Consider the following 24,315-nt stretch of genomic DNA (forward strand, 5'->3'; position numbering starts at 1 on the left):
CTGAAGCTTTCACCTTTTTTAATGATACAGGAACAAAAGAGTGTTGTAACCAGAGTTAATAATTGAATGTTCTAGGTCCTAACAGGCTGCTGTATTTTAGCAATGGTGAAACTGAGTTAGAGAAACTTAAACTTGTTACTTTCAGTAAGCAAAAGATCAAATTAAAGAATAGGTCAAGCAATATTTCTTTAATAATGAGAATGTGTGAGAGAGAATACTTGAACTGCTGTGACTGAGTTGCTTTGTCACTTTAACATCTCCCTGTTCCCTGATTATATGCATATGGATTCCCAGTGCTGATGCTGTAAGAGTTTTCAGAGTATGCAAATTATAATTGCCCTGGTTTTCAACAGCCTTCAGACCAAGTGTTGCTGTCAGTTTCTTTCAATAACATGAGTGTTTGTATAAGATGGAAGACGATGTAATCCAAAAATGTGTGGCAATGGATGCTTACCTCCATCCACATTTCACTGCTGAGATTGTGTCAAAGGTACTTTAGAATTCATAGACCAAAAAGGCTAGAAGTTTGAGAATGAATATCCACTGGTTATGGCAGAGGTGAGCCTTTTACAAACTCCATAGAAATATGCATTTCACTTGAAGTGCATAGACTCTTGAAGCTCATCTGAAAGTCAATGAGGCAAAATGCAATGATCTCTTCACTTGAGACTTAGTTGCAGTTGAACTAAAAAAAAAAAAGAAAAATTAAGACAAACATTAAGTTTTCAGTCTGATCTGATCCCCAAAATGCTCAGAATTATGTTCCTTCTGGGCTTTGATTGGAATAGTAAGATTCTCCAACAATCTGCACATCGGTTTAGTTTTCAGACAGTACTGTGTGGACTTCAAAGTGTTCATCCAAGTAGTTCCTGACTCCCTGTGGACTTTCTCCCCCTGGGATCCTGTGTTGCAGAAGAGCTGTGTGCTGTAGGAGGGGTTCATCTCAAACTCTGGAGCCAAAACATCTTGTCAGTTCAGCATTGTCCATGATCTGAGGGGTGTGGTTATCACTTCTGCTACCACTAGTATGTTTTAACAGCTGCTTTTGAGACTGATTGCTTTTGCAGTGCAGAAGGACTTGTATGTAGGAATGGTTTACAAAGAGCAGTGAGTCTTCATGTAGAGAAAACGCTCTGAAGTTGAGCAATTGTAGTGTTTTCTATCATTGTAAAATAAGCTCACAAGAACCTGGAAGACCTGCCAGAAAAACTTGGGTAGTTTCTGTGACTTCACTGTGCTACTCTCTAGCACCCTTTTTCTTTAGTTAATGTCTGCTTTGGGGTTCTCTGAGCATTTGCAAACAGAAGTAAGAAAGATCTTAGTCCTCCCTAGTTTTCTAGAAGTGCTACGTGTTCTGTAGCAGGTGGAGAATTCTGAGGAGTTTTATTTGCCCACAAACATTAAAACAGAGCAGTCAAAAATCCAGATATGTTATCCCGGTGATCACTGAATAATGTGTCTCTGTTAATTCCTGTCTTTGCCAAAAGGGATGCCAGTGTTTAATCTACACATCACTGCTTAGCCATAGTTCTTGGTTGCACTAATGGAATTAGACACTTTGTTGGAGCCCATGACATGTGTTAATTGCCATCTGGGGAGCCAGTCTGTTTTTTGTTTATTTTAGTTGTGGTGAAAGCAAAGAAAACATTTTAGTTCTCTGCTCTAAGCAGTTAAGTAGATACTGTTTGGACTATTATTTTGCAAACCTGGTTTAGTGTAGTAAGCCACGTATGCTAGCACACCTATTACTTTTGTGATTCCTATAAATGCACAGTGTTCAGCATTTGTGAGCAAGAGGAAATGTGCTTTTTCTCTTCTCTGCCTTGCGAACTGAACTGTTCATCCTCTATTTCTCTCTGGAAGAATAGGCAGCAGGTAATTGCAGCAGCTGATCAACCTGCTTTGTGCTCTAAAGGAAGACAGGCAGGAGGACAGGGATAGTGTCCTGCGTACAAAAAGAAGATATTTTCTTCCTCACTGATGCCTGGGGAAAATTGGTAAGGCTCACTAACAGGCAGTTAGTAATGGGTCATATGTGAGCATAAAAAATGGGGAAATGGGTCTTTGACATAGACTGCTTATAATTCATGCTTCAACTTACTATCTCTCACTGCTTTTGGAGTTGCTTTATTTTTTTTTCAAAGTCTCCACTAACTGAATGTTTAGGCAATACAAGTAAAAGCCCAAAACTTAAAGCCCAGATAAAATTATTTAAGATTAAAAGTGTAGCAGATGAAGTTGTAGTGTCCTAATAGTACTCTCGTACCACTTTCTCTTTCCAAGTCTCAAGCACTTCAAGAACACTTTTGTAACTATGCCTGGAAGTCACTAAGGGAAAAAATACTTAGACCTGGCTACCCAAATGAGAGCTGGTATGTCAACAAGATGTGAGATCCCCTAACTGTGTTTTGTTTTGTGATGGTTCTCACTGGTTCTCACAGAGCACCTGCTGGCACAGAACTCAGTGATGATTAATAGGCATACGCAATTACCTGAATGATAATTAGTGTTGTGATAGACTTTTCCCAGCACAACAGGATGTTGTTGTCCTGTTTCTAATCCACTTTGGTATGCTTATTTAATTCCTTCTGTGTGATGAATAGCCTGGCAGGTTTGGCTGAACCTCCTGCAGGAGCAGATCAGTGCAGCTCAGAAGTTGGTAGAGCAGGGCGATTGACATCGGCAAGCATCTACATAGCTTCTGAAGTCAGGTTTGCAGAAAGATGCTGTGTAAAGATGGTGTGATTTAAGGAGCTGGAAAAACAATTCCTAGAGGAATCTGAGTACAGATGGGATTGGAGTGGTGAGCATTGCTGTACTGGTGGTAGCACAGCAGATTGTTTGATTTTTTTTTTTTCATTTGTTTCCCATTATAGTACCTCCTTTTCCTAAAAGCTGTCAAGCTCGGAGGACCTGAACAATTTCTGGTATAGGTCTGTTGTTCCTCTTTCCCTACTCTGTGATTACATACTGCTTAAGTCTGTTTGATGGTTCAATCCTTTTTCTTTTGTGAGAGCAGGAGATGAACTTTGCCTCCATTTCAGTAAGTTATCACCTCTCCATCTCACGTGATGTTAGCTTTTGCCTTCTAATCTTTTATTGTGTACAGGTTTTAACACTGCCACATGTTAGGAGGAAATAATGATGAAAAATGTTTCAGTCTCTTCCTGATGTGTAATTACCTGCTGCATCCTTGAAGGCTAAAAAGATTTGTTAAATATGGGAGCAATTCAAATGGCTGTAGTAGGTATTTGTCAGTCTCTGAATTATTTGCTGATAGCGTATTTCAGCTTGGGTCAGTTGAATCATAGCTTTTACTCTGTGCAAGTTTTGCTTTAAAAATTTAAGAGAAGCAAGCTGTGATAAACTCAAGTTGCTCCCTGTCTGGAACTGGGAAGTTGTTAGTGTTGTTAAATTGCTGAAGCATAGCTAGTATGCTATGGGGAAACTTTATTCCTTCCACTCAGAACTTTTCCTCTGACACTTTTTCTTGTTTAATACAAGTCTAGATCAAACCTTGACTTGCTTTATTCTATCACTTTAGACTCTTAAACAGACCATGTCCAGAATATGCTAAGCTGGTTATATGAATACTTTATAGCACCAGCAAGTGGGACTTCAGATTACAAGGAACTATTGCACTCCAAAAATGAGCTTTCATCTTCTGTGTTTGGGAAACCCATCCAAGTGTGTAGAGACCTTGTCATCTTGATCCATCAGTTAACATGGCATGCACCTTTGTAAATCCAATTTATCTAAAAGCATTCTGTTTGCAACTGTGTGTTTTCTGCCTCCAATGAAATGAATGTTTGTGGATGTAGAGACAGCAGTGGAAAACTTGGGAGTTTTCTTTACAAGTTTCAAGCCAAAAAAGTGCTTTCTGTGCTGTTGTGAGAAAGAAAAAGACAAATGTCTTTTGGGGAAGGGAGCTGGAGGAGTGTTCTTATTGTCTGTGTAGTGTAATACTGTCTCCCCTCTGTTCTTGTTAAGGATCCAGTTTTGAACCCTGGAATACCAGAGTTTGGACCTGAATCTCTGGAGTTCACCAGTGACATTGTGGGATTGTGAGCATCTGACTAGCTCTGAGTGAAACCTAATATCCTTCCATTACAAATCATTTCATTGCTTTTGTTTTTAACTGTATCCTTATCAAATGACTGGCTAATGTGCACTCACCACTTCCAAACAGCCTAGATAGTCTCCTGGCCTCGGCAGTATATTCAGCCCTATTCTTTCAAGCTTTCTGAGTTGCTCAGACATTTCACCTTTATCTTGTTGAATTTCCTTTGCTCACAGCTTTATGATGTTTGCTTGACTGCACTGGTATTGATAGACAGTTACTATTACTGTAAATAATAGGTCTTTAAGTTATTTTAACTCTTTGTCTGGATGGGTCACTGACTTGGACTCAGCAGAACTGGTAATGGACAGTGTGTACATGCAAAATGCAATATAGAAATGTCATGCAAAGTTGTCACGAGTTCAGTTGCACCTGATTATTTCTAAATGTAATCCCTTGTGTGCCTTACATCAAGCCTTACATCATTTATGTTAATTGCTGCACAGATTGCACTATAGAGTTCTTTGAACAATGGCTGTTCATGTGAGTCTCCATTAAGTCTGGCCACAGCTGACTTTGGCAGCTGTGCCACATATTTGTTTCACATAACCTCATATGTTTAGTGTTGGCAGTGTACGTTGCTTGCAGATTGCTGCCAGGACAGCAACTGATCTGGTGATGGTCTGTGTGAAAATCAGCAGTTAGTGTCCTCTGACTCAACTTTGTTGCAAACAAATTGCTTGGAGCTGGTGTGGTTTTTGAACCCCTCTGGTCATTCTTAGCTATGGAAGAAAAGGCAGTAGAGATGTTGCATCTTCCATCTGTAACACCTCCTTTGGAGCCCACATTCATTATTGCAACATTATAAATAGATTGAGTAAAACTGAAATTCTTATTGCTTTGACTCCAGTATTAGCTTTTACTGCTGGCTGTCTCTTGAAGGTGCATAGTCTTACATTTAATGTTATATTCTGTTGCTCACTCCTATCAACTCCAACTGCCTAATCTACAGTAAGCAGGAAACACTTGCCGATGGAAACTGGGGACCATGTCAGTACTCTAATAGTACAGCACTATAATGCAACTAATGACCTATTTGTGAGAATCTTGCTGTTTATTTTTTATTCCAGGTCAGTGAACAGAAATCAATCATGAGATATTAATCTGTTTCTAGTTGTTTAATCTTAACCACTCCCTTGCCTTTGTTCTGCTATTCACATGCTCAGCAGCAGTGCCCCCTTTCCTCTTGTAATGACCTGATTTCAAAGCACAGTTTCACTCTGGTTTGGCTATCATGGGATCAGACTAATGCTGTTTGAGTTGGGATGAATTTTGCACAAGTCTTGGCACTAGTTGCTGCCTATTGCTCTACTTGTTTGCAAGGAGAACTCTCATCAGAAGCTGATGGATGCCTTGAGCACCAGGGATGAGCTTATACTGAGTCTGACTGGGCAGGCTGCTGTGAAGAGATAGGAGCTGTTAAATGGGGTTGGTCAGCGTGTTCCAGCAATCCCATATCCTATAGGATGAGTTAACCTGTCAAAACTGCTGATGGTGCTGAAATCCGTGGCTAAAGACTCACTGGCTTCTTGTGTTGGGGAAGATTATATTGCTGATGACCTGAAGCCTCTTCTAGGCTTCTCATCCAAATCTCTTTCATCTTGAATTCTGGCTCATATGGTTAGAAGGGAAAGTGGAGAGAGGTGTGGCATGGTTAAGAAGCCCATCTATGTCAGCACAAAGACTCTCAGTTAACTTGTAATTTCTGCATGTACCAAGTTAAGATTAGGTCCTTCTCTATGAACAGTTCAGAACAGAGGGGAATGGTGTATACAACTGCTGTTTACTCTAGACTGATTCTGTAAGGAAGCTTGTGATATGCTGTTTTTCTTTTTTTAAAAGAAATTAAAGAAAAATTGTCTGAGTTGAAAGCAAGGTTCAAGTCAGAACTTCTAAAAGACCCTTGTAATCTTTGATTAAGCTTAACAATTGCTAGGTTTCCTTGTGCAGTACTGTCTTATGGCACTTCCATAAATAGACTCAATGCCTGAGGATCAGCAGGAATAAAATTAAAAAAATTGATTTACTAAGTTTTCTTTTTTCTTTGGCATTCCCTTCCAACCTAAGCTGTTCAGTGATGATCACTTCTGCATTAGGGTACAGGACCATTCCCAAGTCCTGGGTTAATGCAGCTATAACTTGTGACTTTACTTTGGCTGGCTGGCTGCCCTCTGGCTAGAAGCAGGAATCTGAGAATCTTAATTTTGTCTTTTTTGTATGTAAAAAGTTCTTATGGAGTCTCTCTGCCTTGTGATGAGTATTAAATACATTTCTTAGCAGTGGATTCTTCTACTGCTCCATGGAGCCCTGAAATCTGTGTGCCCAGACTTCCAGTTGGAGGAAGAGAGAGATGTAAGGGTGAATGATATGACCCAACTTTTATCCCAAGGTGGCATTCATGCAAGATTGAAGGTTGTGACTATATGGGAAAGGAAATATTCTTGGTTTGTATAGCATGCAACTAAGCTAAACCACTACAGACCTGCGGATGGAGAATAGGTGACAGTTATGTTTCCTTTTTTTTTTTTTTACAGCTGAATTCTTTAAGGGAAATAAGAAAGCAGGATGGTTAAATAGCACAGCTAAAGAAAATAATTATCCTAACAGGCATGTCACAAGCAAGGATGTTCATACCTGTTCTGCTCTGGATCTTGGGTGGGAGTTGCACAGTACTGTAGGCAAGGGAAATCATGTAATGGAGTGCTGCATGTTCTTTGGCTCTGTAAAAATAGCATGGTGGATTGAGAAGCAGTAGGGATTCACCAAGAAAATGTAAGGCCCCAAAACGTTGTCAGAGAAACAGAAGAGAGGAAGCAAAGGGAAGAGAAGGGAACATGAGTGTTGGGTACAAGATATGAGGGGTGGGATGGCAGGAATGACTACCAATATGTGGAAAAATAAAAACAAGTAATTCCCTCAAGCAACAAATGTGTTATTAAAGCCAAGCTAGAAGACATTAGCTAGTTCACCTGCAAGTAAGTGAGGTACATGAAATAAGGGTCTGTTATGCATTTGCCTCCTTTGCATTCTTTGCTTTCAAATCTGGTCTAGGCTTCTCTGGGAGGGACTCCTTGTTTTGCTTCTGTAGCTCCCTGCGGAATACAAATGTAAGTGGAACCACAGCATCTAAGGCTGAATCCACTGCAGGAATTGAGCACTGCATGATGGATCAACTTCCCTCCTGCTGTGTGATGCATCTTGAACACAGGGCAATGGGAGAGCCCTCATAATTCTACTGTTAAATCCAGCCCTACTGTTGCTTGAACAAATGTTTTCTTAGCTCTCTTGCTCAATGGGGTTGGAACAAACAATAGGCTTTGATAAATGATATACTAATAAAACATAAAGCCCAATTCATGTACTTATAGGCTAATCTAACATTGTTGGGTTGATTATGGAATATTTTGATAATTTACAAGTCTTTTAACCTAAAAGTGATGGTAGAGAGTGTGTTTTGTAGGAATCTTAGTTGAAAGAGTGCTGTTCATATGTGTGTTGAGAACATTACTGGCACTGCAGCTTGTGAGTGACATACTAAGGTACAGGCTGCTAAGTCCCAATTGGATTTGACACTACATATAAAATAGCACTACAGTGAAACTTCAGCTAGAGAGTGTTGGGAGAGCAGTGCCTCAGGTCAGTAAAGTCTAGTTGTGACTAAGTGGTGGTGTTGCAAAAATGGCTTGGCTTGTGCAGGTCCTTCTGATGTACTGTATCAGTCTGTTGCCTCCTTGGGGCTAGTCAGTTCAGTTGCTTGCTGTCCTTTTGAGCTCTACGTGCAGAATGAGGATTGATTCTTTGATCTGTTGCTGCTCTTTGGTACTCAGTGCTCTGGGAAAAAGATTTCCTTCATCTTGGGCTTGAAGGGTGGTATACAGACCTATTCTCTGCAATCAGTTGTGATGCATGGTTGTAGGGGAACCCCTCATCTCCAAATTCCCTAATGCTCCAAGATTTTCTCCAAGATTTTCTCTCACTTCTGTTGCAGCAAGAGAAGCACCAAGAAGAGGGGGTGGCTCTTTCACTGGCCAGCAGTGTAAGTGACCTTTACAAAGGTACTAACATTAGTCCAAGCTGAAGAACAAATAATAGATTGTCAGCCAAGGCTTGTCCTACAGTCTTATCTCAACTTAAAGGAAGTACTCCTCTTGCAGTTGTCATGCACTTCAGGAGTCTGAGCTAAATACTATTTCTAGTATGCAGTGGGGAAATACCTGTACCCTCCTCCACTCCCAAAATATTAGGTACAGACTGAGGTTTACTCTTTCTGTGCAAAGCTGTTGGAGCTCAATAGGCTATAACTTGGTGATATTGCTGGCCCTGTGGGACTCAGGGTGAAATACTCTCACTCTGCTTCTAGGTATACTCAGCAGCTTTAGGGGTAGTCAGCATGGCAAATGGATGCAGAGAGGGCTTGAAAGGTTGAATCCAGTGGTCTTGGAAGGACAAAAATTCATAAATTAGTGTTGGGGAATGGCTGCAAGAGCAGGCATGCAAAAGTTGCCTGACTATTAATTCTCTATTAGCCCAAAGGTATAACCATGAACACTCTAAAAGCATCTGTTGTACAAATCTTAGTGATCTTTCAAAATCAATATATCAGAATACATTAAAGTTGAAGATCTCTTTCAAGGCAATGAGAGATTAACACAGAACGGGGCCCTCTGGGATTTATTTCCAGGTTGCAGAAAGTTGGGCTGCAGACCAAACGTGTTTGTTCTTTTTAGGTTAACAGTATTTCTTGTCATGATACTATGTTTGCCTTGTTTCCTTTCTCACACTCATAGTATTGACAATTGAGGCCTTGATTGAGTTGTAATGACTGTATTATTAATATAATTACAATTGTATTATGAAGGGCATTGACAAAGGTGCACAGAAAGCTATGCTCGTACAAAAAGAAAAAGGGGAAATTGTTGGGGAATGGCTGCAAGAGCAGGGCGGCCATGAGAATATGTACGAGCATAGCTGGTGCAGCAGCACAGAGTGCATAGCCATGAGAAAATACTAGGAGTTAGATAGGAGTCACAATGTCCTTGGGGCAGCATGTAAACAGTGGGCCCACATCTGCAGCTGTGCTCTGTGGGTGTGGGGGGGCTGACAAGTAAACTGGCTTAGCAGCACAGGGGTGAATGCTGGCTGAGCATTGGTTAAGGCTGAGCAGCCCACTTAGCAGCCAATGTTGCGCACCAATAGTAAGTGAATACAAGTGTATTGGAAACCCATATAAACCCTATGTGTGCAACAATAAAGTGAAGCTTGATCACTCATATTGAGCACTGTCATGCTTCCCCACTTGAGAACAATCTAATTAGGACACAATCCATGGCAGATTAGTATGTCTGCAGAAGTTCTGTGCCAAGCCAAATAGGTGCACCTTTTTGTGTGATCAACTGAAAAGACAACTTCTTCAGAGACCTGATGGACAAATGAGAACTGTTTTGCTGGTAGTTTTTGCTCTGGCTGATTGGACTACCTAGCTGCTTGCACAAGCAGTAGCCAAACTGCTGCAGTTCATAGCTCTTTATGTGCTGTGAGTGTGGAGGCTGTGATCCTGACAGGCAGCATGCAGCTGCTAGCTGTTCACATGGCAGCTGTGAAAAACATCTGGATGGGGAAAAAGGAAACTCAAGTATCTGGTAGTTGTTAGAGTTATTACATATTAGGCTAGGATGTCTGTACTTATGAATCAGAAGTCTTTTGGATCATAAATCCCACTAGGACATGACTTAAGCTCCCAAAGTATCTATTTATCTTAGTAAAGCTATTTATCTTCAAGGAGGTCTAAATCAAGGCTTTCAAAATGATGGGGAGTAATAGGAGTCTCCATTACTTTGTTTTGATGAGAAAGGTGGGGATGTGTGGGCAGGAGATAATCTGAGATGCACAGAAGCAGAATTTTGAGACTGGCTGGATTCCAGTTCTTTGACTCTTGGACTCTTAAAGATGTGTAAGTTGTCTTTCAATAATTACTGTTTATGAAAACAGATTTAGTAATTTAAACTGATTAGAGCTTTGGGAGATGAACTACTCTTAGTCTCCAAATTCAACAAAGCATTTCAGTTCCTTCCACAGAGGGGAAATGAGCCATGCTTAAAATTAACCAGCCTTTTTTGGATGAACTATGAACAGATCTGGAGATTCCAGTAACAATGCCATATTTTCACCTTCAGAAAACTTTAACTTTACCTCCTGACCATCAAGCAAATGTCCCTGAGTCCACCAGAGACAGGACTTGGGCAAGTGCACAGCACTATGAGATAAACTTTCTATACTCTTTCTACTTGTATAGCAGCAGAATATAAGTTGATGGGGGAGGACAAAGGAACACCATGGGGAAAACAGCATGAGTAGCATGCAGAGAACGTGCAGTAAAATATCCTCTGCAGTATTTGTTGTGTACTCAGAAGGGTGTCTTCTGAAAGCACCCTGGATTGGAAATTCCTAGAGAAAAGGATCCTTTTCCTCGGTGAGTATGACAACAAAAATATGCATGTAAGAAGGATGGAAAGCTGATTCACCTGCTTATGCCAGGAGTTAGGGAGAAAGAAGGCTGGGAAGATGTCCCTGAGTGGCATCTAGTGGTGCTTCTAGTTCATGCAATGAGGAAGCTGAATGAAGAAATGTTATGGCCAAGGTGGTTTTGATGAAATTGTGAAATTGTGAGCTGGAGTCCTGGATGTTAGGTGGCAGTCCATCATTAACATTAAAGCCAAGCATGTCAAGTATTTTAAGTACACCAGAAATGCTATGAGTTACATGTGGGCCATGTATTGTCTGATAATTCCACAGCAATTTTTAATTGTTACTTGCAAAACATTAATGAACTCCATGCCACTAAAAAGGGAACTTATATATCCCAGCAGAAATGCTCTTTTCTTAATTAACAGGGCCATGTAGAATGTTTTGTGACTTGAGTAATGAATTAAAGATTGTAATACCTACAATATTTTTTTACAGGGCAAATACATATGACTAAAGATTTGTAGTTAGAGAGACTCGCTCTGTGCGCAGGCAAGCCTTCTTTCTCCCTAACTCCTGGCATAAGCAGGTGAATCAGCTTTCCATCCTTCTTACATGTCTTGGAACTGTGTGGGTTCACTGAATGTTTTCTTTGTGGTATCTGATTGCTCACTTACATTTGTTTGCTGTATCCAGTTTATTTTTCTGGTAGGCTGGGGATAATTTTCAGCAGAAGTTCAACAGAGGAACAGAACAGCAGAGCTGTTCTGCTTCTGCCATTTCAGGAGCAAAACCATCTCCCTGAAGGCCACCTACTGGAAACAAAACTCTTATGTGTCTGTGTATGCCCTACAGTGGCACTTTGTTCACCTGTGTTGGTTAAGGTCCACACTATTGTGCAGGCTAGTAAGAAACCATAGTTTGTAGTCAGCTGGGCATTTAAAATGGGAAGAGGTATGCCAATGAAAAGCCTTTATAAACCTCTAAGCCTGGAAACACATTATTTAAACGTTCTAATGTGCAGCAGTTGACTCATTAGAATAAAAATGGAGTGTATGGATTTTAGAAGGATGCTAGACTTCTCAGCTGCCAGTTGTGGTGTAATGAGGGAAGTACCAAGTGATCAAATTCTAGAGGCATAAGTACAGTAGACATTTTCCTAGTTCAACTTTTTTTTTTTTGCAATTACATTCTGTTAGTGCCCTCTCAGAAGTAATGAGAAGTACAGGAGGTTGAGTTTGTGTGCAGATGGTTTGCATTCACTACTTCTGACTTCTCAGCTGGTTTTCTGTGCTTCTGTCCTAAAGTCAGTAGTCCCACACTACTGGCGAGAAGTTATCACTCAGTCTCTTACCAGAAAGATGCTGAAGAAAAGAGCAAATCACTCACTTGCAGAGCTCTGCTGGTGTGCTGCTGGAGGACCTCTGTGATAAATCTTCAAGGTATCTTCAATAGGAATGCTGTTCTGTGAAGATGGGTAAAAGGAGGGGCTTAGCTCTCAGAAGCAGTCTTTGAAGGGCATGCATGAAATCCATTTAATATCCCCTTCCTTCGATTTCTGTCATCTGAACTCCTAGTGCTGTTTCATTTCGCTAGTTCAAATCTATTGAGATCCAGTCCTACAATTTGCTCACCATTTTGCATTTGTGTGAAACAGGATACATAACCTACACAAAGGCATAGGACCACCTACTAAAATTGTGTATTTATTATTCTAGGTGAGGCTCATTGGCTACCTAGAAAGAATAAGTCAGATTTGTAGCATCTTTGCTGTCTGTATACTGTGCTGTTTATGAACAAAGACATTCAGGATACAGAAAGTGCTTCTGTACAAGTGCCGTGCTTCGCAAAATCTTTTTTCTTGTTTTCTTACCATTAGCATTCCAGCATGTGAAGATATCATAGTTTCTCTTTCAGTTTTATTGGGATACATGTATTACCTGTGAACTGCCAAGTTTCTACGTGGTGTTTTAAACAAAAGATTATTAGGTTAGTATTACAAAAGCAAAAAAATTCCTGGGTCTGATTTACTGCTCCTTATACTCTTTCTCACCAGTGTAAGCAACTGCAACACCAGGATCTTAGCTTTGCAAGACTTATCTTTTTTGTCAGCACAGTCTGAGCATCTGAGTCACTTACTGACAGCAAAGCAACGTTGAAGGCTAAGTTGTACTGAGCCTGGAAAGACAGAAGTACTTTGTGCTTTGTGTTATATTGAAGAGAGGGAAATAAAAACAATGAACAGGAAGACGTTCTTGGCTTATCTGGAAAATATTACGCACAGACATTAGCTTCTGTGAAATCCCCTTAGTGTTTAATCAATGGATATACAGATGGGGTGTGTGTGTGTGTGTGTGTGTGTCCGTGTCCAGGAGCTTGGCTAATATAATTTATATTGGAGAAATGAGAGAAAGTCACTCACCCTATCCTGGGCTCACGAGATGAACTCCTGATGGAGCAGATCTCCAGAGAGATCCTTCCCCACTGGCAGTCAGCTCTTAAATGGGTCTAGGAGAGATGGAGCCAGGCTCCACCCCTTCCTGCAACACAGGTGAATTGCCTTCATCTGTGCTCCTGTGGCTGACTCATTGCTTGCCTCAGGTGATCAATCAAAGGTTCAGGCCGTGATTCAGCAGCCCCATACACTTAGCCACAACAAAGCATGGCTGTTTTCTCACTAACATGGGATCTAGTTCAGCAACCTAAAAATCACAGAGTGCTGCTATACATGCAGGGAGTCCTAGGAATGATGGGTGTGGGACTTCTATGAAATAGAGAGAATGGTGAATACCAGAAAAGCTGCATGTTTTGGCAGGGAAAAATGCACATGCTAAAATTCCAGAGAAACGGCTGGAATTTTTTAGGTTTTTAAAAAGAGGTTCTTTACAAGTATCATTGTTCAGCTAATGTTTGACAGTGTGTAGAGAGATCCACACTCATCTCCCTTGCAGAATGGCTGCATGTTGGTACTACGACATCCTGGCAGTGGTTGGACTTGATTTCTGGAGGTCCCTTCCAACCCCTATGATTCTGTAATAGATCCCCAAGGAGATATCTGCTGAACACTCCTTAGTCGAAGAGTGAGACAGAGCTGTATGAACTAGGAGACCCTAACAGACAGAAACTGCAAAACAAGGGAGGAACTCTGCACCTCCCTGCTCACTCTTCCTGATGTAGAGCAAGTTCTAGGCTGGAATGACTCTACTGTCACATATGCACTCAGAACATCTCATTGCAGACTGCATGTAAGCTATACAAGAAAATAAAGAGCATCACAAGGGAAGTCTGTGTTTTTTCTCAAAAGATGAGGAAGGACTTACAGCTATTATTGAGTTAAGTATTGTAGTTCTTTGCAATGAAAATAAGTCAAACTCAAATGCAGTGAATGAACTGCATGTAGGTAGTAACATCATACAAGACTGTTTCAATCCCTTTCTTTAGGTAGTTTCTTTCCATGGCTGGAGATACTCTAGCTGTCACAGTAATGCAGGTGTCTCAATGAGATCTATGATCCAATTGCATCCTACCAAGCATCTCTATCAGCAGTCAAACTTGAATCAGGAATAAAGAGTATTGGACACTTAGAGACCCACTACAAAATCAATTTCCAGTATGGATTGCAGTAGAAACTGTGAAATTAACCTAGTCAAGAAAGAGAAGAGAAAGTGCTCAGTTCTGAAAGAGGTGGTAAGGAGTTTGGTGATGCATCGGTCCTGAGCTAGCAGGTTACCTGCATTCCCATCATGGTGATGTATATTTTTTTCATGTAATGTTATCTCTTAATCTGCTGCTGGTTCTGAGTTCCTTGGCACACAGCTTGCCCTCCCCCACTGTGTGGGTATTAACTTGATCTATGGGATGTGAATACAGTTAGCTGTAGATCACTGAACAGACTGAAAAGAGGCCATGCTGGAAGAGATAAGGGCTGGCCTGACAGGATGTAGAAAGAGAACAGCTGGTGCTAGGCCCACAGATTTACTGTAAAATCAAAGTACATGCTTCACTTTCCTGCTCCAAAAACCACAGACTAATGACTTTCGTAGTAAGCTGTCTGTGTTGCTGGGTATTGCTCCTGTATTCTCTCTCCCATACATGGACTCAAGAAATCATGTACTACCTCACTCAAGAAATCACACGCTACCTGCATCAACTCCTGTAGTAACTGTCAGGATCTGGGTTTGGAGCTTCTCTGACTTACCTATGAAAAGCTTTTCTCTCTTGATGTGGCTATTCTTTTCTTGCCTCTGCCAGTGAGTAGGAAATTAGTCTGTGGCTTCATGCAGGACCATAGCTTTCACTTGTTGCTTAGAAACAATGCTACTGAGCTGAGAGAAATTAAAAGGAAATTAAATGCCACAGAGAAAAGTTTAATGCTGCACCTTAAGGTTGAGCTATCAGCCTCAACTGAATTATCCTTTTACTCTTTAAGGCATTAAGCTTCACTTTTGAGTGGCAAGTTGTAAACATAGATGACTTGTTGACAAGGGAGGCTGAGACTGTTAATCTTTTTCTTTCTGATGGATCCAATTGCTTGTAAAACGTGCTATCAGTATTCAGTAGATGTAGTGCTATAGGGCAGTGCAAAACTAGACTGTTACCTCCCTAGAGCCTGTCTGGGGTTTCATCTGCGGTATGTATGGCATGGAGCTTTATAGCAAACAAGGATCCTATCACTTGCTGTTTCATTAATGTTGTCTTTTCACATGCAGTACTAGGAAGAATTCTAACAGCCAGGAAATCCCAATACTACCTACTAATTTTTCACTGTTGTCTTTCCAATGGACGTGGTGTGTATCTTGCACAGGGTGAATGACAGTAGCCTGTGTGTCAGCACAACTAACAGGGCAGCAAGAGCCTTTTGGATTTTGTTGATTAGAAAGGTTTGCAGGCTGCAGTTCTGAATATTCAAATGGAATATGCAATCCCTTCCTCTTGGGAATGTATTTCTTGTGTCAATAGCTGCTTACCTATTAAACAATAGCATTGGGTTTATGAGATATGACCATAGTGTTGTCTCACTTTGTGACAGCCTAAGAAAAATGCAGCTACAAAAGCAAAGGCATTACCAGGACACACTGATGTCTTCCAGGAAAAACCTACTTGCCATTTACAGAACTTGTGCTGTACTTTCTCTTCCTCCTTTCAATGCATTGCTCTCTTTCAAAAGCCCAAGCTTTAGACCAAGCTTTGTGCCTAGGCAGATGCAAGAGGTAGCGGACGTGGTTCTTTTACCTACTGAGTCTTTGTTCTAGCTGTGGAAAGCCAGGCAGGAAGCCCCTGGAGGATAGCTGGAGGATTGAATATGGGCTCTCTAAGTAGCATTAGATTTTCCATTTTTGTAATTTCTATCTCCCTCTTTGGCAAAAGAGGCACTAAGCTTGATGCTTCTCCACCTTTTAGTCCAGCTGCGGGGCTGATAATCAAGTTAGATTTGGTTTCTGAGGGCTTGCATAGTTAATCCCATTCCCAGCAGAGCTGCTATTTGCTCTTCTTCAAAAAATGCAATCCTACTTACCTGCCTTTCCTTCTGTTACACCTATCCAAGGCTTATCTGCTGGTATGCCCAGAGTAGTGTACAAAATAACCTTTATGAAGTGAACATAACCAGGCCAGGACTGACCTTGGGTCCCACTAGCCAAACTCCTTTTCTATTATGTGGCAAGAGTAAAAGTGATGACAAAAGTAACATTCCTGAAATGAGACTGTTGAGCTGACCTCTGGTGTTTCCCCAAAAGCAGAAAATGCCTTTGTATCATTGTAAGGCAGGGAGGGTAATGCTACTGTGCTTGTGTTCTTACAGAAAAGCAACAAAAAAAAACCAAAGAAGCTACTAGTGCATGCTTGGGTAAAAGTTCAAATAGCTGCAGCAGTGACCATCCAATTGTCTCAGTTATGGCCCCATTCTCCATTGCTTTGCAGCATAGGTCCTACTTGAGCAAAAGGTGTTGCTGTCTTGGCTGTTACTGCCAGTAATATCTCTAATCACATCTTGAAACCTGAATAATTGCCATCTGCATTGTCACATAGCAAAGAATGCCACTGTTTAAATAAGGCTGTCTAGAAAAGAGTCTGATCTGTCCACTGCTAATGTAATTTGCTGCGCTGTGTGCTTTATGAACTTCATAAAATCATGTTTAGGCTCTCCAATTGTGCAATTTATCATGCGTGGAACATAAATATCTCTACGCTATAGCATATGCAATGCCAATGACTCCTTGAACAAGAAATACAGAATATGCAAATCTGCATATGGGTACCATTGCAGGACTGATTTTTCTGGGCCAGTATGGAAACTGTTTTCAACTCGTTACTAGATAGAAGGGATGAAATCACTTAGTTAATCCCCCCAACTAAATGCATTAATGAGCCCCACCTGAAGTAGCAATAGGAGTAGGATCTCAGAAATGCTGTCCCTCACATTTGGCCTTCCCAGCCAGACGTGGCAGCACGGAGGACATTTTTACCAGTCTCGTTTCTATTGCACGTTGGCCCCGCATCTCCACTGCAAGCTGTTCTTTGAACTGTTTGCTTTATTTTCTTCCTTTACGCTGCTTCCTTATGGTATTTAACATCTGCACATGCGCTGTCAGCTTCTTGAAGATAAACTCAAAGGTGTTTGGAGTTAGGTGCACTAATATGGACTGAAATGTAAGTTACTGAGGGGAAAAAAGAACTCCTTGGGGAAGAGCTGAGTTGGAAGGAAAGCGGCAGACCCGCACCCCAACCCTTTGGGATCTCCGCCCTTTCCTCTGCGCAGCCGCTCCTGCCCTGCGCCCGCCCTTCCCGCCGCCGAGGCGGAGCGAGGAGAGAGGCGGGCGGTCTGCAGCCCTGTTTGAATTCAAACATCCACGGCGAGTAGGGCTGCCGTTCCTCCCTCCCTCCTTCTTTCCTCGGGCGCGACGAGGGCTGCCGTCCCGCGGGGAGGGGGAGGTGAGGGAAGGTCTTCTCTGGAGGCCGCCGGCCTGGAGGGGTTCGGCGGAGGGCTCGGGGGGCTGTAACGGCCCGCGGAGGTCAGCGCGGTGTGCCGCGGTCTCGCCCTGCCGGCGGGGTCCGGAGCGGGGCGGTAGCTCGGCTCGGGGAAGGTAAAGCTAACCCTGCCCGGTGTCCCTCCCGCCTTCCCTCCAGCGATGGCATGTCGGAAGGCCTCCGAAGCTTCCTTCGGCCTGAGCGATGTACGAGAGCGGATGCGGGAGAAGAAAAATGGTGTCCTGAGGACCGCCAAGTTGAATGCTTCGCTCGCATCAAAAATCAAAACGAAGATCATCAGTGAGTGCTTTGTCTTGCGGTGTGTTTGTGGGAGTGGGGGGGTAGACTCTTAGTGAGAGCTTCTATAGTTAACAACTCCTTACCAGCCTTTGGGCTTCCAGAGAATTTGGTACCCCTGCAAATGAGGGTCAGGTGCCTGCTGAGATGTCTGAAAATGTCTGAGGGATGTGTGACTGGCAAGTGGAACGCAGCCCGTGGAGGAGCAGCTGGCACCTTCAGAGCAGCAGCTGGGGCAGTTGCAGGCTGCTGGAGGGTGTCTCTGGTGGCACTGGACAAGTCTCTCTGGGCACACGAGTCCTCAGGGTCTGTATTAGCATCCAATCAACAGCAGTAAACGGAGGAGGTGTTTTAATGCTTATACTTGCCATTGTAGAAGCCAGTCCAACTAGATTTATAGGTGGCGTGTTGGAGAAAGAGTGTATAAAATTAAATATTACTGTTTCCCAATTTTATGATAAGTAAATGTGAGTAAGATGGTTTGAAATTTGCTGAAGGTATAGAGGGAAATATAGGTGTCTCTCCTTTTTGGATGGAAATGAGGACTGAGAGCTTTAGTTGATTTTCTTGATCAGAAGCATGCCTGCCTGTAGTCAGCTCCCAAGCCATTCTGTCATTCATTAAGAATTGAAAGATAGGTTACTGGCTGAGCGTGATCCTCTGAAAATGGAGATGTCTGCATCTAAAGTGTTTCAGGCTATCATGAAAAATCTTCCTTGCTGCGCTCTCAAGAATTCCATACCTACCAACATACAGGAATGAATTATACTGCTGTCTTTGCATAGAGGACTGTTGAGTTGTAGGTATCTGAGCCTGAGGGAAGGCTAATCTGGGAAGACAGGGAAGTATGACAAGGGAGGAGAAAAGCATGGATGAAACCTTGAATGCTGATTCAGTGTGGTGCTTCTCTTGCTTACAGATAACTCCTCCATTATTAAAGTTTCCCTAAAGCACAACAATAAAGCACTGGCACTGGCCCTCAATGCAGAGAAAGCTAATGCACAGCGGCTTGCCAAGGAGAAGGTCATCTTGCAGATGGAGTTGGAGCAGTGTCACTTCCAGAATGCTTTTCTGCGAAACAAGCTCTGCTTTCTGGTATGGCATTAATGGAGCTAGTTGTCAGAGGGTGGGCAGCACTAGCACCTCTGCCTTGGGAGAGGTGCATGAGCTGTCACTGATTGTCCATATCTTCTGCACCTGAAATGAGTCTCCATTTACATGTGTATCTTTGTTTTAAGCTATGCTTTACCCAGAGGAGCTGTGCTTTCTTATGGTTGCCAGTATTCTTATTGGAACAGTTGTTTTGATTTAATACCCTTATTGTTTCTCTGTGTTTCCTCAACATAGAATAACATCTTGAAGGAACTTGAAAATCTTGTGGAATCAGTTAAGATGGCTCGGCTTTCTGAGGTAAGCAGTGGGAAGTGGGAGCATGCTGCTGGTTGTACTGGAAAGGAGGCTGTTTGTCTCCTGCTAAATTCAGTGTTGAACACATTTGCCATTTAGCTTGCTTGAAATGTTATGGCTGCATCCTCGTTTTTAACCTGGTGCTAATGTCACTTGAAGTTCATATGTAATTTTCCCACTTGCTAGTCTCAGATTCTCTAAGCTAGTTTAAGTTCATCCTTCTACCTGTGGAGGCAGAATGTGATTCTACTGTGACTCTTCGTGTATAGTTTGCACAGTAATGATTTCTAGTAAACCAGGAAGTTGCAGGCATAGGCCCTGGCTAATATAGCTAATGTTCTCTTGAGAGATGGATAAACTGCCTTCTCCAGGGGATGGAGTGGGAGCACAGGACCTCTGGTTGTGCAGTTTTAAATGGAGAAGGGTCACTGGCAGTATTTAACACTCACCTGGGTGGATCTGAGCTGCTACTATCTGTGTGCAAGGTGACTGCAAGAAATTTAAACTCCCTTTCTGTTTATCTGCTCTCCAGTATCATACAAGTCATCTGTCCCTGTCTAATGGCCAGAAGAACAGCATGACTGAAGATAGCTGGGCTGATGATATTTCAGATGGTCATCTTCTGAGGTTTGCCTTAAAGTCAGATGGCTGAAATGATTTTTATGTTTTATGTGTGTCTTGTTTTTTTTTTATTTCTTGTGACTTGTCTTTCCTAAAACATTCCTGTTCACTTATTTTCCTTTAACCTGTCCTTCTGCTGCCATTTTTCATCTTATTTGTCCTAGTGCCAAGTCTTTTTTTGAGCTTGCCCTTTTCTCTCTTTTGGAAACACATCACTTTCAGATAAGTTTTTTTTTCTTTTTGTCTGGAGAGTGCTCTAAGATTTCATTCTCAGCCCATGTTGTCTCTGACAACACAGGTGGGTAGATCCTTTAGAGGAAAGGCCCTGTCCTTTGAATTTACTGTTGTGATGATTTAATTGCAGCTGTTGTAAACAGTTAGATCCTGTTTCTGCTAATGATGTACTCCTATGATCCTCTTCTAAAAGAATACTTAAGCATGTGTATAGCTACATGGAAGAAGGCTGTACTTTCATGTTGCCTCTGTATTTTTTTTTTTTTCATGCTTCTGCATATATGGAGGTGTGCTTTCCTTGTGAATTGTACTTGCACATAAAGTAAAAAAGCTATCCTGGGCAGATGGTGCATGTTCTTCAGCATCTGAAGATTTCTGAAATGTTTTGTAGCGCAGGGGCTTTTGAGAGGTGAAAGCTGTGTTGTGTTGGATTCCTTAGCGTGTTGCAGGTGTGGAACATGCTCCATTGCTGTTATTCTTTCCCACTAGCACTGCAGCAATGCCACTGAGGGTGCCCATTTCAAAGCCAACAGATTTGAAACAGCAAAGTGGCAGCTCCACAGCAGTACAGAAGTCTTCATTAGATCTTCAGAGATGTGCTCCTGATAAGCCCCTGGAAACTTTGTCTGTTTCTGAAGATGCTTTGCCACCACAGTTGGCTGGGAAGCCTCAGTTCCACCAGAAAGAAAATGGGAAGAACCAGAGTGAAAGAACGGAAGTGCAAGAGGCTTTTCTTGACTCATGCCTCTTCAAAGGTGAGCGCATCTTTACTGGTTGTTGGTATGATTTGGCATGTATGTAGTGCCATAGCTCCCCTTAGCTTGTAGCTATTAGTTCCTGTGGTTCTAAAGTTGTTATTATATTAGAGCTGGTTAAGGGATCTTGCTTTGGGCTGCCTTTGTTCTGACCAAAGCTGAGTAATTCAGTTACTATGATGAGTTTGTGGAGTCTATGGAACAAAAATTATGCTTTTTCTATCTTCTGGTTTTGTGGTAGGATTGCAGTGCATGTTTTGTAGTGGTACTGAAAAGACTGACTTTTGCCTGCTACATTTCTGAGTCTTAAGAATGAATTTTGTCTTTCGAACAGAGTCCTTGCGTGCCACCCAACAAAATCTCAACAATTTGTCAGCACTTGCCTGGGAAAGTTGTCCACTTCCATATGAAGATGAAATGGTGAAGCAGTTCTGTGATCGTCTCTCACAAGGGCACGTTACACAGAGGAGAAAACGTTCCACTTGGTTTGCAACAAGCACTCAGTCTTCAAGTGTGGATATCACCCCACGTGTCAGTTCAGCTCGGGCAACCTGGTGTGGTACTGTGAAGGATAGCAGCAGTTTCAGTGAAAGCAATACGCAGCCACAGCTAAAATCTCCCAGCTCACTGGCTTCACCCACTGAAGCAACTCTTAGTCCCAATAGAAGACTTTCAGTTAAAGAAGCTTTTTGTGATCAGCCACAGGCTCAAGAACCTGGGTGTAGCGTTGAAGTAGATTCCAGCTCCAGTGCGATCATGGAGTTTGTTCCTGTAAAGATTAAAAGTAAAGTTAACTGTAAAGCTGATGAGAAAAAGGCTGTTAAAAAAAAAAGCGCAGGAAGAAAGAAAACAAATATGATGAAAACCAGTGCAAAAAATGGTCCTGATATACCTCAAAGTGAAGAGAATACTCGAAATGCAAAGAAGCCTACTTTGTCAGAAGTTGCAGCATGGCCTAGTGGGTCGGAGTCTTCTGATATGGAGCAGAAGGCTTGTGTTGGAGCTTTGGACTTGAAGAACAGAAGCTCTGGTGCAGTGCAGAGTTTGCATTCTCCTAATAATGTCAGAATCAGAAGAACGTACATGGTGAACCCACCACAGCTGAATAGTCTTGAAAGTGGTGACTTAGTGCAAGTTAAGAAAGATGGAATAGTTGAGATCCCAAGCATGGAGAGCAGCTTGTTAAAAATCCCAGTTCATACTGTTTCAAGTCATGAAGTTCCCTCAGATGATTGCAGTCTGCAAAACTTATTTTTGTTGAGGGGTGGGACTTCAAGTGCATGTGCTTTACAGGAAGACTCATCAGATGTGACCACAAAGAGTATCAGACAGAAAACCAATAGAAAAACTAGAGTAATTAGTCGAATAAATGACTTTGAGGAGAATTTGCCGAGCAACATAGAAAAAATACCTGAGGCCAAAGTTGAAGAGCAATGTAAAAGCAGCCAGATAAGGAGGAGGAAGACAGTCACAGAAAGCAGTTGTAGTGGTCAGAAAAATGAAGGCAATTTTGTCCCATTTATAGGTGTTCAAGGAATAGCTAAAGATGGCACAAAAGATTCACTAAATAAATGTAGAAAAAGGACTTATTTTGTCTGTCCTTTGGATCCTACAGGAAACTTGGGTTGTGTCCAGACAGATTTTGAAAAAGATGAAATGGTGCCATCCAGGTGTATTCCTGGGAGCAAAGCTAGCAAAATTCCCAGAGTTCAGAGGAAGGAAGCTGCTCAGAACAATAAAAAACAAACAGGGAATCCTCTAGAAAAGGAGCAAACTAAAGTTGTCGACACTGGTTCTTTGGAAAAGGAAAGCAATTGCAAACCAAAGCCTCGGAGGAAGAGGAAAACCTCTGCTCCTCTGAAGACCAGTTCTGTAGACAAACAGAGAGATGATGCCAGTGTCCTCCGTGAAAGTTCTGCGGAACTTGTATCTGAGCAAACTGTACTAATTGAGAAATATTCCTGCCCTACCAATCTGCTGTCTGAGCTGGGTGCCTCCCTGGAAGAGCAGATAGCTGACATTTCACTTACAAATAAACTTTTGGACCTGTCACAGAGCCTTGAGTCCTCCTCTGTGATCTGTTCTACAGACTTGCCTGTCAGCTGTGGGCTTACAGATCTACCAGTTTCCAAAAACTCAGAGACCAAAGGCAACGGGACTCCAGAAAAATCTCTTTGTCCAGAAAGCTCTCTGCTATTTAAAGAAAGGAGGGCAGAAGAAGCATCTGGGGAAAGAAACAAGGTTGTGTCAAGTTTTAAACGTTGTTCCCAGAGTTCGCCTCCACAGGAACCTGGTAGGTGGCAGAATGCGGAGGGGACCTGTACTTGGGGGTAAATACTAAAGGCTGTGCAGACAATGCATGTATTTCTGTTCCTCTTATGTGTTTGAAAGATCAGCATGCATTTACCCTTCCATTTAAACTGACCAGTCATTCCTGTGACTGCATTTGTATGTAGTATACTAGCATTCCTTTAAGAATTTCAGATTGCTCTTACATGCATGAACTTTGGGAAAACACTGAAAGCATGTCCTGTGAGTCCCTTCTTTGCCAGCTTCGTTGTCCATGGGATGTGCTTGTCTATTTAGAAAACTGATCTCAAACAGCTGAAAGGTGTAACCTGATGCTAGCTCTGCCTGTGGTCAGCGTTACTGGGGCATTGTTTTATTTTCCAAGGGATTTGGAGGGTGTATTCTGTGGCTCTAGCAGTAGTTCAGCAGTTAAGCTGACTTTTTAGGGGTGGAGTTGTGTGGGGACACTTTTTTTTTTTTTTTTTTTTTCTTCTGTAGGTGTTCACAGGCAGGCCTGTTCTATCTACAAGTGAACTGTACTTCGTACAGCCTTGGCTGACCTCACTTTCAAAGCCACAGTAAATCTGGCAGGGTCCTGCATTATGGGAAGGCTTGCTGGAAGTCTCCTAGGTTGTCTGAGTGCCTTAAGCTTGCTTTCTACAGACTGTCAACTTGATGCTAGAACTTTCAACTCCCATTTTTGCAGAAAGAGGCTACTACATTTGAGCCCAATGATATTTGTAATATTAAAGATCTGTATTTTTTCAGAGAGAAGCCTAATTTGATTAATGAACTCATTTGTGAGGAACAAGTATGGGATTTTGGAATAAAAATGGTCTCCTGAGTTTAGAGGTGGTGTGATTAGACTCAGGCTTAGGCAGAGTTCAGAGAAACCTGGTGATGCAGACATCTGGAAGCTGTATTTCTAAGGATACTTGGAAATTATTTTGATCAGCTCATCTGTGAATGTGTCTCTTTAGAGATCAGGCCACTACAGGACTTGACCAATGCCAGGACTCCATCTCTTGTCCCCAGCTTGGAAGAAATATCAGAACGTGCATCCAGGCGAAGACCAGACCCAGCCTGCTACAGAGAGCCAAGTCTCAAGTGGTGGGGATTTAAACTATTCATTCCATGACTTTTCCTATGCTGGAACTCCTGCTC

The 24,315-nt window shown here is 42.1% G+C and overlaps 1 protein-coding gene and 1 long non-coding RNA gene across 6 annotated transcripts in view; one reads left to right on the forward strand and one right to left on the reverse strand.

Annotated features, from left to right (window-relative positions):
- On the reverse strand, nt 1-17,341 carry LOC146543959 (uncharacterized). The gene is made up of 5 exons (XR_014884405.1): nt 16,956-17,341; nt 14,781-14,907; nt 11,972-12,047; nt 6,755-6,840; nt 1-685 (listed from the first exon to the last, which is right to left on the reverse strand). It is a non-coding gene; the product is annotated as an uncharacterized LOC146543959 (long non-coding RNA).
- The window catches only part of LOC100544088 (uncharacterized), a 13,098-nt gene continuing 5,995 nt past the window's right edge, over nt 17,213-24,315 (forward strand). For 2 of the 5 annotated variants that reach the window (XM_085228202.1, XM_010713522.4), the window contains exons 1-8: nt 17,381-17,512; nt 17,708-17,848; nt 18,765-18,940; nt 19,193-19,255; nt 19,785-19,879; nt 20,597-20,862; nt 21,197-23,155; nt 24,132-24,261. In XM_085228202.1, coding sequence (XP_085084328.1) covers nt 17,710-17,848; nt 18,765-18,940; nt 19,193-19,255; nt 19,785-19,879; nt 20,597-20,862; nt 21,197-23,155; nt 24,132-24,261 — 2,828 coding nt within the window. In that variant the 5' untranslated portion in view covers nt 17,381-17,512; nt 17,708-17,709. Of the gene's footprint in view, nt 17,231-17,341; nt 17,513-17,707; nt 17,849-18,764; nt 18,941-19,192; nt 19,256-19,784; nt 19,880-20,596; nt 20,863-21,196; nt 23,156-24,131; nt 24,262-24,315 lie in introns of those variants that run through there. The other 3 variants (XM_019617071.3, XM_085228203.1, XM_019617072.3) reach the window with 3 other exon arrangements.

This window comes from Meleagris gallopavo, chromosome 7 (assembly GCF_905368555.1).
Source record: "Meleagris gallopavo chromosome 7, MGAL_WU_HG_1.1, whole genome shotgun sequence".
NCBI lineage: Eukaryota > Metazoa > Chordata > Aves > Galliformes > Phasianidae > Meleagris > Meleagris gallopavo.